Here is a 23,960-nt window from a genome sequence, read left to right as displayed (position 1 = left end):
GCAGGTAGCAAACTGCACACCAGAAGGTTAAGCTGGGTCCAGAGCTGTGGCTGTTGGCTGAAGCACCGGATCTTGCTCATCTCTGGTTTCTACGCAAGTATTTTTTGACAATTCATAGCAAGTCACAGACATCCTTACCTCCACATCAAAGAGGGTTGACCCATAGCCTGGCCACTCCTTAATCAAGCTCATGTATTTGGCCATTGCTTGAGCTTGGTTCATTCCCTGAATTTTTTTCCACTTATCGATCATGCTAGTCCTGACAGCAGAGACCTCCTCTTTGACCCACATGTCCAGCATTTGATCCTCTTCCATCTTCTGCTTGCTGACGGAGCTGCTGCGGAAACTCCTCCGCAGGGTCCCATCCAGAAAGGTGGCCCGCTTCCTCTCCAGCCTCTCTGCTGGGGTAAACATTTTGGTGGACTGGAAAATACGTGACTTCAGCCTCTGCAGAGGATAGACCTCCTCAATCTCTGGCACGGTGATGTTGGATGACGTGTAATCGCCTTGCAGGTACTGGAGCCGCAGGGCAGCAAGGATCTGCAGGGTTTCTTCAGGAGCTGGATAATGTCCTTGAATAACCGCTTCATGTGCCTAGCAGAAAGAAAAGCAAGACGGGATCTGTCACACTCCGAATTCTGCTCCTTCTCAAACAACAAATCACGCCCCCCACCCCCCACCGCCAATCCTCCAGAGAAACACACTGGAACAAGCTTTTTTCTAGCCACTCTTTTCCACCTGATTTCAGCCACAAGAGGGCAGCTTGGCAGTCTCCTTCCAAGAAACGTGCTTCCATACAAACCTTGCAGCATAATTGCAAGAAACACGCCTGCCTTCAATTGTACAGTCACTGTCCATCTCACCTCTCCATCAGTGAGCAGAAATCAAATTCCCAAGGAACTTATTAATGTTTCTGTTTGAGCTTTAAATGGTGGCAAGGCCTCTTATGAAGCTGTCTAGGTGGCCCTGCCAAGCAAGAAACAATCACGAATGGAATGGAAGGGCTGACTGATGTGGCTATGACAACCCATAATTCTTATTATCTTATTGATACTCACAAGCAATGTTCCCTCTAAGCTGCAGAGTCTTGTGAGCAAAAATTCTACTTTGTGAGCTAATGGCATTAAAGTTGTGAGCTACTGCATAAATTAGTGTGCTCTGGGGTCATCCTTCCTGAGCTAAGACAAAAATGTGTGAGCTGGAGGCTAAAAATCTGTGAGCTAGCTCACCCTAACTCAGCTTAGAGGGAACACTGCCCACAAGAGTATATCTTATTTTCATTTCACTGATGGGTAATGAAGTAGCGACACCATGTCTTCCCCAAGGCCAGCTAGTTAAGTCAAGTGGCGACACCATGTGTTCCCCAAGGCCAACTAGTTAAGCCAATAGCTACCCCTTAGTCTCACAAGCTCAGGTCTATCAAACTGGTTTGCATGTGACCAATTTTGTCTAATGTCAATATGCAGGGGTCTTGCTGTAGAAAAAGAGGTGCCAGAACTCATTAGCACAACTCATTAGCACGACTCATTTATATATGCCACACACCCCTGACATTACCAGGTGTACTAAATTATATCGGCTTAGCATCTACCTTAAAATGCTTCTTGAATTATAATTGTCACAATAAAACCTTACTCCCATCATACTTTTAAAATTACTGTCTCCTATGCGGCCACAGTGGCAGGATGAAGATTTCCACCTGTCTGCTTTATATGTTTCGGTCCCTCCCCCTCCCCATTTTGTGGAGAAAAATATTAGAAAGTTTGTCAAATCTTAGAGTTCAGCAAAACTATCACAGGGGATTTGAACAATGGAGCTCAGAAACAAGTATTTGGGTGGGGTGTAAGAAAGAGCACAATAAAATTTAGAGGTTCTGGAGCTCTGCTCCTATGAGCTCCTGCCCAAAATGAGGCCTGCCAATGAGAGAGGAAATAGTCAAAAAGGCACTAAATGAAACAGCCAATTCCATTTATTTCATATTAAATCAAATGGAGGCTCAAGAGGCTGACATTTTCCTTTTCAGATGGGCATTCTACGTGACGGTCTCAGCTTTTCTGTATGCACAGGACAGACAAACTAATGTCCAAAGCACATGCTTTGAATCACCCGCCTAGCACCAGGGATCAGCATACAGGGCCAGGCAAAGGTCTCGCCCCACCTGGTCATGGTTGGTCCTTTGTTTTTCTCTCTCTAGGAAACTGGAGGCTTCCTGCTGAGCAGGGTAATATCCCATTTTCTGATGAGTGATGAGAAAACAATGGACTGCAGTTCTTGAGAGCTCCAATGCTCTCCTTTCTCACAGACGCTTCCCCACCCGGATTCATTGCAAGGCCCATCTGGGGCATTTCTTGGTGGAGAAGAGCGTGGAAGTCAGTGGGAGCCAAGCACAGCTCTTTAGCACTCTTTTAAGCCACAGAGGAGCTGAAAACAGTGAGAACTATTTCCCCCCATCGGGGATGTCTTGAAATGTCTCAGGGCTTCTGGATTAACTCCCATTTCATGGCTGTAGACATGCTCCCTGCTGGCTGTGCCCTGGGACAGGTAGGCTGTGCATATGTCTGCACACCAGCACCTTCTACAGTAGCCAGCCAGAAGATTCAAAAATGTCCCCAGAGAGTGTAATCACTGGAATCCGGTGACCTACTGGGTCTGAATCAGGAGATCCCATTTAGCTTTGTTCCTAATTTTAGTTACCATTTTAATCAGGCAAGAAAACACAAAGATGGCAAATGCCACATTATCTGAAAGCAAAAGGGACCAAAGTGCTTGAAGGCAATCTTTAATGTGATATTTCAGTTAGTCGTCTGGTGGTTTGAATCCAGTGGCACCTTTGAGATCAATGAATTACGGGTATAAGCTTTCATGTGCCTGCACACTTCAGTTAAATGAAGTATCTTCCTTTGGGACTGTCATGATCCTAGGCCTAGTGAGGCCTACACGCTCCAGGGTAGCAGAGTATCTACAGGGCCTACATTTCCCGGGATCCCTTCTGTCCCTTTGATTGGGTGACAGAGATTTAGGAGGAAAAACTTACCTAGAGGGGTGGGACCTAGAAGGAAGGAAATAAAAGGTCCAGCAACAGAGGAAGGGTTGTTGTCTCTGGAGGAAGGCTGCTGTCAGGAGTGTTCTCTCTGAAAAGGCTCACCCAAGGAGTGGTGAGTCTGTTGCCATTATAGCTTAGTCGCATTAGGGCTTTTAAAGAGCCCTTTTATTATTTCTTTGGACAACCTTTACCGTTGTTTTTTCACTTCTACTGTTTTACTGATCATTAAAACCACTTGTTTTGAATACTTACAAAATAAACGTATTATACTGTCTGGGTCCTCACATCTCTTTGGTCATGAATAGAAAGTGTTTTGTTAAGGAGGACAGGACTGGGTGAGTGCTCTGGGCCCTCCCAGACACACCCAAGAGTGGTGGCAGCCAGTAGAAGGCCCTTCCTGGTCCCCTGCTTGTGATGGGGACTCATGAGGATCTTGGCAAATGGCTTCTTCATAGAACAGGGCGATCAAGATCAGAATCAACTCAAAGAGGATTGATGGACATCCTCAGAAACGAGCTGTCATGGGCGGTTCTTCATACCCTTGAAACCCTTGCAGTCCTTGAAACTTTCCAACACAGGCTGAGAGATCTCCAGAGGAGGAGAAGGAGAAGCTCTAGAAGCCGGCTGGTTTTGACCCGAGATTCTACACAGCGTTTGTGTAGGGTAACTCATTGTGATGCACAGAGATCACGAAGAAGTTAAAGACTGTCTGCCCCAGAATCCTCTGCCACACAGGTGGACTCCATGGCAAAGAAGGACACACAAAAAAGTAGAAAGACAAGTTCTCACCATGAGTACCTTTAATTATATGTTCTCTAAAAAGTAAATGATACTTTACCACATTATATTGCTGAACTGCTGTTTATTATGTTTGTGGGGGATTTGAAACGATGGATTTTATGTGTAGCCCTACAGATGCAATGTCCTTGGCTGCAAAACGATTGCAATAATTGCCTTCGGTTTAAAGGATACATGGATGGCAGCGGTGGGGCATTACAGAGCCTCAGTGAAATAAATGTGAGCACAAGGGACACATCTCAGTGGGCCATGCATCTTGCTTTTGAAGGCCCTGTTTTCTACTCTGCCACGATCAGTGGCATCCGTACTTTTTCACCTGTGGCAACCATCTCACCTTACTTCAAGGTGGGGTTGAACTTAAATGCAGGTTGAAATTTGCTAAAAGTTAGGTACATAGATAAAGTTAAATATGCACTATTCACTCACAACTTCTCAGTAATTAAGAACATCAGAGAAGGCATGCTGGATCAGGCCAATGGCCCATCTGGTCCGTGTCACACAGAGGCCAAAACCAGGTGCCATTAGCTCCACCAGGAGGGCCAGAATTACAGAACCCCCCTTGCCCCCCCAAGCACCAAGAAGCCAGAGTATCACTGCCCCAGACAGAGTGTTCCAGTTATGTTTCACTATTTTATTTGAGCAGCATACGTAATTGTTTTTCAGATTCCCTTAATCTCTTGTTTTTTCCATCAGCATGCAATGATCAAGCCTTACCTGCTCAAACATGAATGCAAATTCCACACTGTCTTTTGGCACGTGCTCTGTGTCTAGGAAGCAGTACAACTTGAAGTAAAATTTCCACGCCATGCTCCCTCCTTCTGAAGCAGCAGCAAGCCTAGGAAAAAGCATGTGCAGACCAGATTGGAGAGGAAAGAAAAAAAGCTCTTCAGTGACATTTCAGACCAAAGCCAACATTTCTTCTGTTATAAGGAACAGATCGACACATACACCCAGATGGGTCGCCGTGTTCATCAGTCTGTAGCAGAAGAAAAGAGCCAGAGTCCAGGAGCCCCTTCAAAACTAGCCACATTTGTGGCTGCAGGGGAGGAGCTGTCATGAAAAAGAGAGCACAGCCACGATGCCACACATCTTGCTAGTCTTTAAGGGGTTTCTGGACTCTTTGTTTTTTTACTCAATTACTCAATGAGTAATGCAACTGGGGAAGGCACTGCCAGAGGACATAGTAATGGCTTTCGAAGGGTATTAGACAGCTCAGTGGAGGAGAGATCCATCACCGGCTACTGGCCACAGTGACCACACGGAACCTCTAGAAGTCAGAGGAAGCACACCTCTTCCTCTAGTTGGCCCTCCGGGGTGATTGGTGGCCACTGTGGGGAACAGGATGCTGGACAAGAGGGCTGTCATATTCTTGGAGCAGTAGAGCCCAAGGAAACCTTGACAACTTGGACTCTGTTTTTTCAAGCCACCCCCTCTCATAGTGACCAAGTGTTTTGTGCGCTGTACCACAACCAACTGTGCATACTTTTGCATGTTTGATTGCTCTTTCCTTTTTATGGCACCAAAACTTCGCTTGGGATTGCTGGGGGACTGGGGAGAAGGACAATTCTTGAAAGGCCTGCCCCATTTGCTGTGGCTGGTTTGCCCCATGGGAGAGAAGAGTAGCCCACAAAACTCCTGCAGTTGCCCAAGGAGCTCTGCCTGCAACTCGCATGTGGACGTTCCGATTGTGGGAATCCCTAAAAAACAGAAAAGGCTTTAAGCCAGAGGCCCAGTCCAGGGCACGGAGCACATGAGAGAAGGAAATGTCAGGACAGCGGAACACACGAAGCACAGGGGGGAGATGGACGCATTGCCAGGCACACAAGTGCTTGATTTTTTGGGGGAGGGGGGAGTGGTTATTGATTCAAGAAAAGGATATTCAGGATGCCGCTGTGAAGGATTTTAATTGCTTGCTTATTAGCAGAGGCAAACTCACTTTTCAAACTTTGCCAAGACGTCAGCCACAATGGTTCTGCTCTCAATGGCTTTCTCTGTAGTTCCATTGTGCTCAAACAAAGCAAACATATTTCTGCTATCTTCCATGGCCAAGCCTCGAATTAACTTTTCAACAACCTATTGGGGCAATGTGATGAAACCGAAATGAGACATCAGAAAGCTGGTGAGATTTTAGAAGGGAATAACTTCAGTTAACAGAAAATGAAGGCAAGAGAGGAATCAGAAATTTGACAGGGCTGCAGACCCAACTCCTTTCCTTCTTAACTCTCAACAGTAGAAATTTCAAATTTGCCCTTTCTTGACAAAGATTTACTTTTTCTTCTGCAGAATGTCCTAGGACTAGAACTGCTCCAAAGGTACCGATAAGGAGAGCAGAAATAGAGGATGGAGAGGAAGGTGAACTCCTGTCCCCCATTTCAGCATCCTGCAGACTCTACTTGGCCCTGTGCTACCACCTGCAAGTCTGCACAAGACCCTCCCAGAAGCCTTCCTTGATCTTTGACCACCGCAACACAAAAGGGACAATATTCACAAAAGTGGCACAAAAGTGACTCTGCTGTTCTGTTTTGGTTTTAGGACCCCATGGTGCAAATTGAGGAGAAATGCTCCGTTTTCAAGATGCCAAAAATGGTACCGGAGAAGTATTTCCGTTTTACACTGGCACATAGCAACTCGAGCTGCTTTGCCTTTCCCTCCTCATGAATGTTTATGTGACAATACTGCTATCATCTTTAAGGTGCTGTTAGATTCTTCACATCGCGTGAATGTAACAGATACACATGACTGCCCCTCTGGAAGTCTTCTGGAAGAACGCATTTTCACAAGTTACAGGACACTGGCATCTAGTGAAAGCACTCCACGACCCGCGTTCTCTTGACGCTTCTCACCTCCCCAGCTGTAGTGTGGGAACTGATGGTGATCTTACAAGATCCTCCACCGTGACAGTAGACTGTTGATGTCATGTCCTGTCTATGGATCAGGGCTTCAATTTCATCCCTGGATGGCACAAATTCTCTGCTTTTGGTCTTTTTAAGGGACTCATAAATGATAAGGGCATATTTTTCCATTTCAGTGCCTGGAAACTGGTCATGGATCCTGCAAGGACAAATGCAGAGTTTCAGTTTTCTTTCCTCCCCTATATCTGCCAACTTGAAGACAGCTGAAAAGAAGTATTTAGAATCCCATCCATACATGGAGAATTACAATAAAGGCTCAGAGATTGTCTGCATTATTCTCCCATTCCTAGAATTCTTTCCTTGTACTTTTTGAGACTTTTTGCCAGAACCCTAACAATACTACATGAGAGAACTCAACATGAACAACAGTGCAAATGTTAGGGTGTGCCTTAAGGGCTTTTCTCCCCACATCAAATGGAGTCACTTGCAGATGACAGGTATCCATGGAAAAGTGTTTCTACTCTTTCTGACTTCTCTGTCATGCAAAACTTCACCTATTCGTATCTGAGTCTTCACAGACCACATGAATGCCTGTTAATCTCTATGTATAATATTAGCCAAATATATACCTGGCATTGGAATATTAGGTGTAATCAACAGACACAGCTTATCTCTCTCTTAAAAGGCTGGGTGAACGGAGAGTCCCCTCATTTCTCCCTGGTTCTGCCTCTCTTCTGCAATCCATCTCTCTGCTCCAGTGCCAAAAACAAGCTTCCAGAAACAAAAGCACAGCCTCCCTGATGCAGTCTAGCCTCACAAAAGGAATGTTAGGAACTGGCTGCTGAATCACAAAGGGCTGCAGAAGCCTATTTCCCTCCCACAACAAGGGAAAAAAATAATAATAATCAAAGAAAGCCAGACTTTCTTGCTCATTTGGAAGCTCTGCTTACCTTTTCAGGTGGAACTTCAGGTACCTGAGGATGCCACGGCTGGGCAGAAATGTGCAGCTCATGCAGGTGAGGATCTGCCAGCTGTACAGGTTGCCGGCACTTCCCGGACTGGGCACTTTGGTTGTCTGTTTGATGAGCTGGCAATAAAGCTCATCTCGTAGGGGCCGTAAATCATGCCCTGTCTGAAGAATGCCCTGAATAATAGGAACGGGATCTGACACAGACTCCAGCTGTTGCAGAGAATTAAATATCTTGATGGCTTCATCCTGCAGTGTTGTGTAGCCTTTGTCTTTCAGCACTAGAGGATGGAAACATGGCAGAGAATCTTAAAACCACACAACGTGCCATATTTTATGATAGTGTACAGTGTACAGACATTTGGAGTGCTACATCCAGACAGCATGGACACCTGTGCTACAAACTGGATAAAAATAAACTATTTTTGCTCATTAAGACATGCAATTAAGTCTGTTTTGCATAATTCCCTAGCTACTAACTTTCCCTCTTTTTTTTTTTTTTTGAGGGGCAGTAATTTTCTCAAAGGTTGGGAAAAGAGGATATGAGAAGTGAGCATGGGGCCTTGTGGGTTGATGAATGTAGCTCTGACGGTTATTTGTCAGACTCCTGAAAGTCTTAGGATTTTGGACACTTTCTGAGTTAGGAGGCTTGACTTCCTGCGTCTGCACGTCGATGGCAGAGCTGAAGAAAATACAGAGCCCAAGATGATGAGGGGGTTGGAACGCCTTCCCTAGGAGGAAAGGCTGAAGAGTCTGATGGGCCTTTTCCATTTAGAAAAGAGACAACTAAGAGGGGACATAACTGATGAAATGATGCATGGGGTGGAGACAGTGGACAAAGAGAAATTTTTCTCCCTCTCTTCCAATACTAAAACTCGGGGGCATTCTATGAAGCTGCTGGGCGGTAGGTTCACAACATATAAAAAGAAATACTTCTTTACACAGAGAGTGTTTAAAATGTGGAATTGCTGCCAGAGGATGCTGGCCACAGGAATCAACAGCTTTAAAAGAGGACCACACAGATTCATGGAGGATAAGCCAATCATTGACTACTAGCCATGGTGACTGTAGGGAACCTCCACATTCAGAGGTACTAATCCCAGAGTCAGGAAACCACGTTGGGATAGGCCTTGGCATCTATGCCGTTACTGGACCTCCAGAGGAACTGATTGGCCAGTGTATGAGACAGGATGCTGGACTAGACGGACCCTCACTGGTCGATCCAGCAGGGCTCTTCTTACATTCTCCTTTTCCCCATTAAAGGTTTTTTAAAATAGTCCCTTTCCTCCTGGTTGTCACTATAATCTTCCATAATAAAGTATCCCCCCAACAGCTGCTTGTCAAGTATCTTCATACTTAGTTGGACTTTCCAGTCCAAGAAGATAGCTAGAGAATGTAGGAAGAGACAGATACATGGAAAACTAACTGCAGCTGTCCTAAGATGAATGTTAATTCATCCCAGATGCAGTTTAACTACAGCAGTGTCCTGTAAGGGACTGATACGATCACTGAATTAGCCAAACTGTCTTGTATTCATGAAACGAAAGATGCTATGTGGTTTGAACAGTGAGGAGAAGGGGCCTCCACAGCTTAAGGTCTTACCATTCAAGCTGATGTCCCCATAGGGGAGGGGCAATAGAGGGGAATGCAGCGGATGTTGTGTGTAACGAAGAATAGGGTTCCTCTTATAGATCTGTTCAACAACTTCAGAGTTTAGGCAGTTCTCCTGTGTAAAGTTGAAGAAAGCAGAGTTAGAAATAACCCACTAAGGAATCCTTGGAAAAGCAAGTTATTTAAAACACAAAACTAAAGGCAAAAGGAAAGAAGCTTGTCAGAAATAAAATATTTGGGTTCACATTTTGCTCTACAATATTTCAAAGGAAACCCCCACAAACTGCAAACTTCCTTCATGAAGAAGTCCTGAGATCATTTTTCTCCTCAGAGATGCAAAGAAAGAGTCTCCAGAGCCAGGCTGGCAGGATGGTTCAAACCACCAAGGACTCTGCCGTTGAAACCTGCTGGGTGGCCTTGGGCCAACCAAGCCTCACAGGGCAAGGGGAAAGTGGCAGAGAGGAGAGTGAGGTAGGCTGCCCTGGGGCTCTTCTGGGGAAAAAGACTGGGTATGTGAGGAGAATAAACTCTGAAAACAAGCGGAAGAGATGGAGACACCATTGATGGTGTTGTTGATATTTTGGTATTTAATATCATATTCACAGAATGCAACTGCGCAGGCTAACAAACTCTTAACACATCTACTCCTCCAACATCAAACTAATACCATAACAGGGCTGCTTCTCTTTTCCACTCTACTTTCCCCTCAGACTCTCTTTCCTCTCCTCTGTCTCTCCTCAACGGTCATTTTGCAGCAGTCATTTGCACTCCTCCCCCAGATTCTGGCTCCACCCCTCTAGAATCCCTCCATCACTCACTGCGCTAAACACCATGCCTGGAAACCAGGGGTTATTACTGTGATGATGCTATCCCTTCTCCTCACAACGAAGCAGGACAGCAATGAGGCCTTCTCTTATTTCAAGCATAAACTGCTGCCTGATGCTGTAGGCCTGATTCCCACAAGGATGTTTCTGTCTGAGAGCAGGGTCCCATACTCTTCCCCCCAGTAATATCAGAGGGATGGGATGCTGTGGAGAGGGGGAGATCACGTGTGTGAACCTGTGTTATTTCCAGCCTTAGACCTGTGTTTTTGAGAGGGATCTTTTGAACCTTAGGCTTGGAGTAACACCTCCAGGAAAAGAAGGAAATTGGACTCTGGGTCAGACAATTTCATGGGATTTTCTCTCTTTTATGAAGATTCAGGTGAGTAGCCAGGTTGATCTGAAACCACTGAACGAAGTTTGAGACCAGTGGCACTTTTAAGACCAAAAAAGTTTTATTCCAGGTACAAGCTTTCATGTGATAGTTTAATTCTGGGCAGAAGCTTCACACAAATGCTTCCCCCAGAATTAAACTTCGTGGGTTTGGAGTATGGTTGCACATGGACGCTTCTGCACAGGATGAAACTTGGTTGGTCTTAAAGGTGCCGCTGGACTCAGATTTTGTTCTCTTGCTTTTAATCACATAAAGAATTTCCAGAATGCAACCCAACACTGAAAAATACTGGGAACACATAGCTTAGCTCAACCTAAATTAACCCTGCCTAGAATGAAGCAGCAGCTTTTCTTTAAGCATCAAAAAGCACAAAGTAGCACAGAACAGGGTCAGCAGACAAGAGAAAAACCTGCGCCATAATCTCACCAGAGCAACACTACATTATTCCCTCTGGCCCCCTCTCCTCCCTCCAATGAGTCCAGGGCTGGGTTTGAAGGATGCCATCATGTGGGGACAGCCTTGGGGAAAATAACCCCCACTGGGCCTCTGAGACAGCTGCTCACTTTGAGAACATTTAACAGTTTCTTTACTGATGGGGAAGTATAAGGCGGGCTGCCTCCCAAATTTGAAATCTTTCATGAATGCTGACTTACTTTGATGTCTTGGATCAGCTGCTGAGTTGGCGTGTCGATGGGGGCCTTTGTATCCGTCACATTCTGAATAGCACTGGACCAGCGAGTGGCTTCATTGAGCAACTTGGTATAAAGGCGGTAACAGTGCTTGCGCCCGTATACTGCAATATTCCAGTAACCTAAGGCAGACCAAACAACCTCTTATGAATTCAAACTTACACTAACAAATGGCAGATACCTGGCAAAACTGAACTCCTGACTACATCAAGCAGCTCTCCGATTGACTCAAAGGAGGACCCTGGCATGCCGTCAACTGCAGATGCCTGTCCTCCCACGGTAACTGGCTATCTCCTGTTTCATCTTCCTAAAGTGCAGATCAAAACAGCGAAAAGACCAGTGTTCTATGCAAATCAGAAGTCATTTAGTGATAATCTAAGGAAGTCTAAATTGATTATACATACATCAGGATGTTAAAAACACTTTTATTTCTTGTGTTTTGATCCAATGAGGATCTGAAATGGTTTTCCATCAGATATGAAATTCCATAAGTATTTTAAACAGAGATACTCATGTCAACTGAATTGTATCTATGACAGGTCTGTTACCTGTCTCTTTAAAGGTCTTCTCATCTGGGGGTACAACAGAGCAGAGACTGTTTAGCACCAGAGTACCCAATTTGAGGGCATTCTTCTCTGAGCTCTTGTAATAATCCAACGAATTGTGCGTCAAGACGAACCACCGCTTCTTTAGCTTCAGTGACGTCATCTTGGGACTGTTCTTGACCTCCTTGTGAAGCCATCCTGGTGAGGAGGGAAAGGAAGGCATTGCCTGAATCAGAGATCTTCCTTACAAAACAAAGAGCTCATCTCAACTTTTGATAGTTATGGCTTTTTTCAGCTTCAGTCAGCAACCTGTAGTTACAGCAGAATCATAATCACAGAAGCAAGGTCTATTAGTTTTCAGGGGTTGGGGGGAGGGAACCAATCAATTAAGAAAGAGGAAGTCAATATAAAATACTACAAGAACCAAATATCTACATGCCAACAGAAACCATTTTAAACACACCAAAAAATCCACCGCCTACAGCCAAGCTCTGCACTACAGTTCAGAGCCTCTGACAGCAATTCTCACCTGCAACAGACATTTCTGGAATGACAATACCCACACGATGTAGTAAGGAAACAGATCAACAAAGCCAAAATGATACCAAGGGATGACCTGCTACAAGATAGGCCCAAATTAAACAACAACAGAACACTACCAGTGGTCACATACAGCTCCCAGCTCAAAGAGGTTCAACGCATCACTAACGACCTACATCCTATGTTGGACAGTGATACTCTTCTCTCATTGGGAGGCAAACCTTCTCTCGCTCACAGACAGCCCTCTAGCCTAAAACAACTTCTCACCTGCAGAAATACCCTCCCAAACATGGACACAGACTGAGACCAGGGCCTGCAACAAACCAAGAGGCCAGTTCTGTTCCCATATCCACTCTGACAACACAATCACCTGACCTAAAAACACCAGCCATATCACCTTCGGTTCATTCACATGTTCATCTTCCAGTGTTACATACTGTATGCCATCAAATGCCAGCAATGCCCTCCCACTCTCTACACTGGATAAACACATCATTCCATTCCCTATACAGAAGAATAAATGGACACATGTAGGAAATCAAAAATCTCACTACACTCCAAAGCCAGTGGGAGAATATTTTAATCTTCAAGGACTTCCATTGCTGACTGAAGACTGGCAGTCCTCAGAGAACTTTCAAGGGGAGATTACAAAGTAAGACTGCTGAACTTGAATTCATTTCACAAATTCAGAACAACGGACCCCCTATGGCTGAATGGGCACATAGAATTCTTATCTCAGCAAAGATGCATATTCTCTGCCCCTAAGCATTTCTCCCTTGTCCCGGTTAACCTGATTACATCTTGCGCTGTGTCTCTGCATCCCTGACTCCTTTCCTTGCAACGCCCCCTCACCTTCTTTGGCCGCTGAAATCTCATACTGGTTGTTGGCCAACCAGTTCCTCTGGACGTACAATAACAGGGCATAGAAGCCACGCCTTCCTTTGATAAGAGTATCAGAAGAGCCCTGTTGGATCAGACCAGTGAGAGTCCATCTCATCCTGTGTCATACAGTGGCCAACCAATCCCTCTGGAGGGGCATCAACAGGGCAGAAAAGATGAGGCTTACATAAGAGCCCTGCTGGATCAGACCAGTAAGTCCCTCTAGTCCAGCATCCCATCTCACAGTGGCCAACCAGTTCCTCTAGAGGTCCACCAACAGCACATAGAGGCCAAAGCCTTCATAAGAACATCAGAAGAGCCCTGCTGGGTCAGACCAGGGAGGGTCCATCTAGTCCTGCATCCTGCCTCACACAAGGGCCAACCCATTCCTCTGGAGGCCCACCAACAGGGCAGAGAGGCCAAAGCCTTCATAAGAACATCAGAAGAGCCCTGCTGGGTCAGACCAGTGTAGGTCCATCTAATCCAGCATTCTGTCTCACACAGAGGCCAACCAGTTCCTCTGGAGGACCAACAACAGGGCAGAGAGGCCAAGGCCTCCCCCTGATGTTGCCTCCTGGCTCCGGGATTCAGAGGATTGATTAGTGCCTCTCAATGTGGAGGCTCCCCTTAGTCATCATGACTAGTAGCTACTGATAGGCAGATCCTCCACAAACATATTAAATCTCCCTTGAAAGTTGGTAAGAACCCACCTGACCTCTAGGTGCCTTTCACCTCTGTGCAAGTCCTACCCTTTAGGTGAGCTGAGCAAAAGCCAGGGACATGGAGAGGTAAATGCACCGGGGGGGGGGGGGAAGGGAGGGGCACAGGGAAAGTCATCACTCCCCACATCCCTTTTCTCTAAGAACTGCTCCCCCCATCCCCCACATAGGGCCTTCAAACATACAACAGATCCACCCTGAGTGCTGCTGGTCCAGACCATGTAATCCCTTTCCATTTCCCCACCCCCTGTGCTGCTTCCCGCTTCTTCTTGCTTGTGGTTGTCTCTGATCACACATCACAGAGCCTCAGGAAAAGGGTGGGTGAAAAGCAGCAGCAGCAGCAGATCCACCCTGCTTAGGATGAGGACCCAATTCCACTGGAGCAGGCAAGAGCTAAAGTCCTCAAGGAACTGGCAAGACCTTTCTTTTCTTGGATATACATATTGCAATCACAAATGGACACCAATATTCCCCCCCACCCCCCGCCGAGTGGATCAGGTCACAGCAGAACTGAGCAGAACACAACTGCTACAATCTTAAACTGGGCAGTGCAATACCCTGTGCAGCTCCAGACTGCTGCTGAGCGGGGCTTCTGGTGCTACTAAGCTCATGTGCATAGAAGGAACACTGATGGACTATAGTATTGCTTTCTGGACAAGAAATACAGCTACGATGAGGAGTCTATAATTTGCAATGAATTTTTTTAGAAGCTGGATTTGATCAGGAACCCCACATTCTACTGGAGGAATTTCTGTTGCAAGGAATTCTTACCCCTCACTATGAACTCTTGTCCCTCGACTCGGGTGTCGCCCTTGGATCTCTGCAGCAGAGTGATCCAGTGGTGCATTTCCTCTGGAGTCTCAGCGTTGCAGTGAAGAACACGGTTAGCGGTGATTATCACAAAGGAATTGGGTCTATATGGGGAGGGGAAAAAGAGGGGAAAGCCTGTTTTGGAAACATGGGTGCTGTTTGGGACCAACACATGCTGAACCACTTACTGCACTTCCTGTCAGGATAAGCGCTTCCCCTTTGTTTGCACTGGACACACTGATGAATCTCAAGTCACTCCCTTCCCTATTTTATCTTAACTGACAGGTTTTTGTTTAATTCTTGACATTCCGCCACCTGGCACAATCTCATAACTCCGCTACTTAGAACCAAGCTCCATAAACACCAGACATGGAAAGCTCTATCCAGTCCTGCTTCTTCTTCTTTGCAGCTGAGATCCTGAGGCAGGGCATTTGGCTTGCTGCACTCACAAGGAGGGTCAGAGAAGAGGCCCTCTGAATGGGGCATGACCCACAAATTCATATTTTGCTCTGCGTTGGTGTGGGGATTCTCAAAAAATCCGGCTAACCCACCTGGCAAATTAAGTACAGCTTCTAAAGCCCAGGGGACTGGATTGTAGCCTCAGGGGAAGTGCTTCCTTGGAAACTGGAAGGATGGTTCCAACAGGCATCTACACAACTTGAGGACAACAGGGTGAAACCAGTGTAGTGCAGCAGTTAGAGGGCCAGGCTTGGATCCCTGCTCCACCGTGGCAGCTCACTTCGTTGGGGGGGGGGCAGCATGGCAGTGGGTGCACTTGGAGCCTGGCTTCACGTGTGACTGCTGCTGCAAGTGCTCCACCCACCCTTCTCAGGCTTTCCCAGTTGGAGGAGTGCTTCTCAAGTGCCAGCCACATTCTGGCTTCCTCACAAAGCACGCTACGCAAGCGCTGGACCTGCCCTGATCAGGCTTTCTAGCCAGTTGCCTACCCTGCTACTCCCATGCGCCACCTCTGGTTGAAGGCTAAAGTGGAGGAGAGATTTGCAAGCCACAAGACTGCCTTCTACTGAATCAGGCCCCTCTTGGTCCACCAAAGGCTGGCAGTGGCTGCCCAGGGCCTCAGGCAGAGAAAGGTCTTTCGTATCGCCTCCTGCCTGGTCTTTTAGCTGGAGATGCTGCTGCTGGGACTGAAGCGGGGATGTTTGGCATGCCCAGCAGATGCTCCACCACTGAGGCACGGCCCCTCCCATTTTCTAGTCTCCCCCTGGGGGGAAATGCTGGGTACAAACGAAGTCAATAGATAAATAAACGAATCAATCACCTGCACAGATGTGTGGGCAGATACATTCTCACCTCAAGTGCAACAGCCTTGAATCATGATACGTATATCACTTCACACGTTCTGGTCATCAAGTGAAGGGACATCAAATTATGTACATATATGAACATACCTAGTTTTATATTTGTTTAAGCCCAGGTTTGTATAAAGTAAAAACTGAATCCTTCAAACTCCTTGCGATGGAGCAGGGCTCCTGAAAGGCGGAAGAGATGGTTTTGGAACTGCAGCAGAAGCAGTTTCTGCGTCTTCCACCGTCCTCAGTGAAGATGTACTTAACCTCATTAGAGCAAAAGTCAGAAAAACTGAGGACTGTTCTAGCTTCCCTTTTTTCTTCAGTTTCTCAAGTTGGATGGCCTCAGTAAATAGGGAAAGTTGCCAAAACATATTCTAACAAGACATATAACAAAAATTACACTGTCAACTGCATTTCATTTGAACATACCGATCTGGATTGTCAGATGCACAGACAGAATCAATCATCCCCACATCCAGTGTGCCCTAAAAAGAGAGAGAGCCAACAATGAATGGTGTTTGCGGGCATACGGGATATATCAAGGAATACAACCACAAGAGAAATAAGCATTTACACAATTCTACATGTGGATGGCACAAGAAAATGAGCCATGTTTATTCCACTGCTACACAGCGGCTTTCAGTTAGGAAGAGACTCAAGGAACAAAATCTCTTGATAACAGCCTGTCTGATGCTCTTCCTCGGGAACAGCTCCCACTTCATCTTTCAGAGGCTGCTGGGAAGACAATCTGGGCATTTATATGAGTATTTAGAAGCCTGTGTTGGGTCCCAATTATCTGGGAGAAAGGTAGGCTTTTAACTATATTAAGTAAATACACATCAAAATCTTGCAACTGCAGTCACATTATAAAGTCCCAAGAACATAGTGGTGTAACATCCCTGACTTGTGTAAAGTGAGCTGGGCCAAAGGTGGAGAACTTATCACGTGTAATGGGGGGCATCTGGGGGAAAGAAAGTAGAAATGTCTTAAATGTAAGGAAGGAAAGGTCCCCTGTGCAAGCACCAGTCGTTTCCAACTCTAAGGTGACGTCGCATCACGATATTTTCATGGCAGACTTTTTACGGGGTGGTTTGCCATTGCCTTCCCCAGTCATCTACGCTTTCCCCCCAGCAAGCTGGGGACTCATTTGACCGACCTCGGAAGGATGGAAGGCTGAGTCAACCTTGGGCTGGCTGCCTGAATCCAGCTCAGGTCGTGAGCAGATAGTTCAGACCGCAGTATTGCAACTTTACCACTCTGCGCCATGGAACAAACACCTAAATGACAAAACAGAAAGCAGGAGGATCTGGGGAGGTGGGGACAGGCAGGGAAGTGTTGCACTGGCACATGACAGCTTTTCTGGAAAAACCAGAAGTGAAACCAAGATGGTGGGAGTTCGGATTAATCCCAAACTCTGTGGTGTGCCTCCCCTCGCTTCCTCCCATTTGAAACCTTTGAAGTGCCTAAGAGGGGCAACTGTTGGGAGGTCTCCTGCCCCCCCGTCAGCACCCCCCAAAACTGGGCCTCTGCCCTGTAAAAATGGAGCATTGAGATTCACCAATGAATCAGACTCTTCTGCTTCCTCAAACAGACACTTCAGAAGCCGACCCTGTGCTCTTCAGCCCTTCCTTACCACTGCGTTCTGTGGATTTGCCTGCTCATCATGCATCTCTCGGATTTCCTGCTCGGTGGAGGCATGAACTTGACTCAGAACACTGAACCACTGGCTGCAAGGACAGAAGGAAAGAGGGAGACCAGCATGACAAAGGCTCACACCAAGGGGACTGTTTCTTGCAGAAAGGCAACAAGACCTGCAGATCTAAATTTGGAAATTTGGATCTCTTCTGGAAAGAGAGTCACACCCGTTCCCTTCAGCGCAAAATAAAAGGCATTCCTCCCTCCCGCACTCCTTCCCCCTTGCTGTTAATGAGCTCCTAAAACAAACAGCTGCCTGCAAACATAAAAGAAGATAAAGTTACTCTATCCCTTTGGAACAATCCCTTGTCGTATTCCTCTTCAAGACAACATTAACAGGGAATAGATCCGGGTGGATCACTGTGTTGGTCTGAAGCAAGAGGATAAAGTTAGAGTCTGGGGCACCTTTAAGACTCATGAAGTTTCATTCAGGGGATGAATTACTACAAGTGACTAAGTAACAATCAGACTACTTGGACAGGTAACAATCCAGAGGGAGATGGCAACAATTAACCTGCTGCTGGTGTGTCACCCAGACTCAGAATGACAAAGGGTGCTTGGCACACAAAAGCTCATAGCCTGAATGAAACTTCATGGGTCTTAAAGGTCATGGGACCCTGGACTGGACAGAAATTCATAACCCAGTATTGTATAATCTGAGTTATTTCCCTCTTGGTGTTGAACACTGAATTTCATCTGCGCCTGGTCTGAGATTTCCAAGAACCTGCTATTATTTTTAGTAACATTCTATACTTAACACTTTTTCAAACAGTTCATTGCTTGCAAGCTTTGCTACTCTCATCAGAACAAAGAACTCACCAGAAGCTAAGCAGGATCGACCATGGTTAGTATTTGGATAACAGACCATCAAGGAGGTCTAAGGTCAGGGCAAAATGTTCTCTGTGCCAAAATGTCTTCAATTTTTATGAGAAGCAGCTCATTGGAAGCATGTTTGGCCAGACAGCGACTTGTGATTCACAAACCAATTATGATCCAAGTCAAATCAGTTAAGCATTAACCCCTCCTTCCTGTTTAGAGCACTGCATGTCATCCTTGGGCAAAGATATCAATAAAGCAGGAGTCAAATTGCACCTTTAAGACCAATTTTTATTTAGAATGGAAGCTAACATTCTAAATAAAAACTGGTTGGTCTTAAAGGTGCATTTGACTCCTGCTTTGTTCAACTGCTTCAGACCAACACGGCTGCCCGCTTGGATCTAAAGCTATAAAGAGATAATGACTAACTACTCAGACATCTTTTCCACCTTTAGAACAGGCAAACAAAACTGTATTTTGGCTCTTTTCTGTCCAATATTCATGTGATATTAAGGTCATAAAAAAAACCCCTAAATGACAATATTTCAGGACAAGCAAAAAGTGACCTTTCTTCACATAACTCACAATTAATTCATGCACGTCATTGCAACAAAGTGTACTCATGGTAAACAACACTAAAACGGCTTACATAAAAGATCAGACATATGTAAGGAGAACAGGTCATAAGAATACCAAGAAAGTCTGTTGGATCAGACCAGTGGCCCCTCTAGCCCCATATCCCGTCTCTCATAGTGGCCAGCCATTCCTCTGGACAGATGACAACAGGGCATCCTGCCAAGAACCTCAGAAGAGCCCTGCTGGATCAGACCAGTGAGGGTCCATCTAGTTCAGCATCCTGTCTCACACAGTGGCCAGCCACTTCCCCTGGAGGGCCAACAACAACAATTATTAATGTACAATATTTGCTGAAGTCCACGAGAGGAGGTAAGTACTTTTGGGCTGTAGCTTGAACCCCTGTACACCTGCTTATTAGTGGGCTGTGTGGTTTTTTTTAACACAAGATGGCTTGTGTACTACATGTATCTTGTATGTCCTTTTTCATGTAAAGTACATTAAACTGGACTATAATGACTTGTCCAAGGGCCATGTGGTTCTGCCACAAAGAAGATGAAAAATATCACACCTTGAAGTCAAGAGGCCAGAGAAGACAGGGAGAGCTCCAGTCACCTCATTTTGCTGAAAGATTCAAGAATTTGGGAGTAGGGGAAACAAAAACCCCCAAGTGACAATAGTGATGACTGAGCCTGGATAGTTAAGCAGCTCTCAGCTGCTCTACCAACAGTTATTTGTATTAAAAAAACCAAAAACAAGCAAGGCAGACTTTGTCGTTCTCATGTGGGTAGTGTGGGACGACTTGGCTCTAAGGTTAGAATATATGTAATAAAGGAAACAGTCACAGCATCGTTTCTCAAAGGAAATGATCAGTAGCGTATGCAACATTTAAATCATAAAGTTGAAAAATTCTACTGTCTAATTTCTAGCATACAGATCTTTTGACTTCAGTACTTTTAGAAAACAGTTACCTACCATTATAAATCAAGGTCTGTTAAGGAGGACAAAGTGCTTCATGGAAAGATAAATAAGGAAAGTGACAAGAGGTTAACCAGAAGCATAACTGTTTTGTATACTAAACGTATTTTGAAATGTGTGCACTTGTCTTTGTGTTTTGGGGGGGAAAAAGGAGGCATAAGTGACATGACACAAAACAAACTCTAAAGGTTATTATTGGCACTTAGAAGATCTATTTTTGGAGAAGCAGGTAACAGGGGAAAACCCCAATTGGAGTCATGTACTTCTAAATGCTACCCAGTGCAATTAAAGCAAGCTGGAAAACGGGGCACTTACCAAAGAGAATCAGAGCCATTTTTAATCTAAAGGGGCAGGGGGCACAAGTAATACTGTTATTGCTTCACAGGTGACTGTAGTTCATGAAAAATGCTTTAATTGGTATGAATAAAGCTGCAGTGGGACAAAGAAGAGAGTCCAAATTATGGTCACTTCAAAAGTTTTTACCTTCCACCCTCACTGTAAGTTAAATACTGGTATTTCCTTCCCTAAGTACTGCTCTGAAGAACCTCTGGCAAACCTGAAGGCTCCAGGCCCTCTTGCGCAAGGGTGTGGCAAGCACCGGCATGACACATTCTGGGGATCACTTTTAATGTGAACTACAAAAGTGGGTACTATGTGCATGCTATGGTTTTATTTAGGACTCCGCTTGACTGATTTGATGGACTGGCAGGCCTGACTGGATTTTTAAAATTGCAACCTTTTATGTGTTGTTATAATTTTGTTTCATGTTGTTTTCATTGTGTTTTTTTTTTAAATTATTGTTTATTTTGTAGGCTTCTTTTGAGTTCTGCAGGAGAGAAAGGCAGTTAATAAATGTTTAAAATAAATAAATAATACAATATTTCATTTCCTGCTTCTCATAAAAGAGTGTGGGCAGAATCCTGTAAGTCCTTCAGGACAAGGCAGCAACACACACAATTCCTCCCCTTCTCTGTTCTCCCCTCACAGCCTCCCTGCGAGAGAGACCACGCTGAGGGAGAACGGATGTCTCCAGCAGGTGAGCTTTGTGGAGGAGTGTGCGCGCGCACAAACCACACTGGCTGGCTCCCAACAGGGGACTGCATCCTGTGCCATTTTGAGAGATGTTCAGACTACAGTACTTAATGCGCCATTTTGCCCATGACCATCTTGTGGAAGAAAAGTGTCCTTAGCTTGGGCCTTTGCACGTCCCTTGCAGTCTCCTGCATAAACCTAAACAACACCACATGCTTAGATGCTTGGAAACTACTCAAGATGGCTTCCATGCACAGTTTCACATAAGGCAATATCTCCTCTGTATTCCATTACCTTCTCTCTTCCCCCAAACCCTCCCCTTTGAATTATGCTTATCAGCTACTGACCTTTTACTCTTTTTGAAGAATTACTGCCAGATGAACAGACTCCCCTGATGAAGCCAGTTGGTGAAATGCATAGGGTTTGGGGGAGTTTTTTGTTTGCCAGGGCCGTTTTTTATCTCCTGTGACTGGTGTGTTTATTTTCTTAATCCTGACAGCACAAGTGTGTTTTGATATTCAACACAATTTCTATGATACTCCTCTGGGCATGAGTTTTATTCCAGGCTTGCTCTGAAACCCCAACACTTTGTCCGAGATCTCCGCAGCAGAGTGTGATGGTCTCACTCCAGATCTGGACACGTTTCTCCCCTGCCAAGTGTTCAAACCAGGGCATGAAGTTCTTTCCTGTGTGGCTCTGGGCCCATTTGAGGAAGCAGGCGGATTGACCTGTCTAACATCTGCATGTACAGACGTCACACAGTAACACTAAAAGATGGTCTACATCCATGAGTCTGAAAGCCATTCCCAAAACCAGCAGAATCTAAGGATGCTCAGCAGGCTTAAGGCTGGTCATTTCAATAAGGGTAAAGAGAAGGAAACTCTTACCTTGCATCTTCAGGTGATTCGGCAATCAAGTGATAGGTTCTGTCTGCCATGACAATGTCAATCCCATTTTCCTTGCTGGTGTTATCAATGATATCTCTGCAATTAATAGGGAAGGAGAGATAAACGGCATTCCTAATGATAAGTCCCTGATGCACTTCTTTTTTTAAAAAAATCAACTCTCCAAACGTGGTGTTTAGTTATGTGCCTAATAACAATCTTTTGTCCCCATGAAGTTATCCATCCATCCACTCTTGAAGGCCACCTAGACATTTTAATAATGATATACTTCAAATTATACTTTCATTTTCTATCGCTACTGATCTGTGTCTGCTACCAGTCACTGACCTATGGAAGTAGGCCACTGAAACTGTGAGCAGAAGAAAACAGTGCTATTCCACAAACCCTTGCAAGGGCTATTGGAAGCGTTCATGTGGCACTGTAGAATTCTGGGGCCAATACTGGCACAGGAATTTGTGCAAAGTGGAAGAACACATTCAGATTTAATTTCTTGTCACCTGCACAACGGCTCCAGCATGAAGGCATATGAACAACCATTTGTCGAGGGGCTGAGGTTCACTGGCAGAGCATCTGCTTGGCATGCAGAAGGTCCCAGGTTCAACCCACAGCATCTGCAACTAAAAGGGCTAGGCAGTAGGTGATGGGAAAGACCTCAGTGAGACTCTGGAGAGCTGCTGCCAGTATTGACTCTGATGGACCAAGGGGGGCCTGATTCAGTCTAAGGCAGCTTTGTGTGTCCAGTGAGCAGAAGACGCCATCTGCACGCAGAAGGGGACCTTTGGATCCAGCTGGGATTCCTTTTTATACATCTCTCCTGAACACGCAGTTTTTGCTAGAACAAATTTTCTGTTCAAGTGTGGATAAAATGAGTAAATAATGCCTAGATGTCCTTCACGATTAGATAGAGATGTCTTAGCATTAAGATAAAGGTAGTCCCCTGTGCAAGCACCAGTCGTTTTTGACTCTGGGGTGACGTTGCTTTCACAACATTTTCACGGCAGACTTTTTACGGGGTGGTTTGCCATTGCCTTCCCCAGTCATCTACACTTTTCCCCCAGCAAGCTGGGGACTCATTTTACCGACCTCGAAGGATGGAAGGCTGAGTCAAGTTGAGCCTGCTACCTGAAACCAGCTTCCGCTGGGATCGAACTCAGGTTGTGAGGAGAGGGCTCCGACTGCAGGACTGCAGCTGACCACTCTGCGCCACGGGGCTCTGTCTTAGCATTACAGGCTCACAAAACATTTTGAATGTGTCTAAAAAAGTTTTAGAATACTGATCATTATGTGGAGGTCCTTGATCCTGGTTTGGAGCCTCAAGTGGTTTTTGTGGGAATGCAACCAGACAACTGGCCGTTTATGTGTGGCAGAAGAGAATGAAGAATTGGGGCCTGAGGCCTGATACCCTCCATATCCGTTTCTCTTTTCAAAATGGCACCACAGCAAAGCTAGTTGAATGGAATGGAAGAGGTCTGAAGAACAGTGCCTGGGAGGAGTTGAGCAGATTGCTCTTACTTGGCTGTTCGGATCTCCAGGGTTCCTTTGAGTTTTTCTTCACTGTCGTTTTCAAAGTACATCAGCCGCGACTGCCGAAGAACAAACCACCGTTTCTTCCAGTTCCTCCTGGACAGTGTAGACGACCCCCCACCCTTCTTATGCAGCCAGCCTTGCTTGAGCGCTTCCTGTTTGGAGCGGAACCACAAGAAGGTCTCGTCTTTCAGGACACACCAGCGGCGCTTCCATGTGTTCATTAAGCCCCCTGCCAGGCAGAGAACAAGGATGAAAGAGGACACTTCGGAAACACAACATAATAAAACAACTGAGCTTCTTTACGATAGCAAATTAACAGTGGCTTAAAGAAAAACCACCCACCATTATGAAACCCTCATCAGCTGAAACAACCATTTGACAAGATTTAAGGAGTAATTTAATGATGAGCAGAAACAGAAATATGCCGAAACCCTTAGGAACCCTTGGGTAGGGGTG

The 23,960-nt window shown here is 45.6% G+C and overlaps 1 protein-coding gene across 1 annotated transcript in view; it reads right to left on the bottom strand.

Annotated features, from left to right (window-relative positions):
• Positions 1 to 23,960, bottom strand: part of MYO10 (myosin X) — a 191,077-nt gene that overhangs the window by 4,745 nt on the left and 162,372 nt on the right. The window contains exons 26-38 of the mRNA XM_060244309.1: positions 23,490 to 23,733; positions 21,960 to 22,055; positions 17,612 to 17,705; positions 16,408 to 16,463; positions 14,630 to 14,772; positions 11,724 to 11,918; positions 11,140 to 11,297; positions 9,263 to 9,386; positions 7,644 to 7,941; positions 6,685 to 6,892; positions 5,778 to 5,914; positions 4,556 to 4,676; positions 139 to 594 (exon numbers count right to left, since the gene is read on the bottom strand). Of these exons, the coding sequence (XP_060100292.1) occupies positions 139 to 594; positions 4,556 to 4,676; positions 5,778 to 5,914; positions 6,685 to 6,892; positions 7,644 to 7,941; positions 9,263 to 9,386; positions 11,140 to 11,297; positions 11,724 to 11,918; positions 14,630 to 14,772; positions 16,408 to 16,463; positions 17,612 to 17,705; positions 21,960 to 22,055; positions 23,490 to 23,733 (2,330 nt within the window). The remainder of the gene's footprint in view (positions 1 to 138; positions 595 to 4,555; positions 4,677 to 5,777; positions 5,915 to 6,684; positions 6,893 to 7,643; positions 7,942 to 9,262; positions 9,387 to 11,139; positions 11,298 to 11,723; positions 11,919 to 14,629; positions 14,773 to 16,407; positions 16,464 to 17,611; positions 17,706 to 21,959; positions 22,056 to 23,489; positions 23,734 to 23,960) is intronic.

Source organism: Heteronotia binoei, chromosome 7 (genome assembly GCF_032191835.1).
Source record: "Heteronotia binoei isolate CCM8104 ecotype False Entrance Well chromosome 7, APGP_CSIRO_Hbin_v1, whole genome shotgun sequence".
Lineage (NCBI taxonomy): Eukaryota > Metazoa > Chordata > Lepidosauria > Squamata > Gekkonidae > Heteronotia > Heteronotia binoei.
The sequence above is the reverse complement of the archived record's forward strand: the minus strand, read 5'-3'. Positions and strand labels throughout refer to the sequence as shown.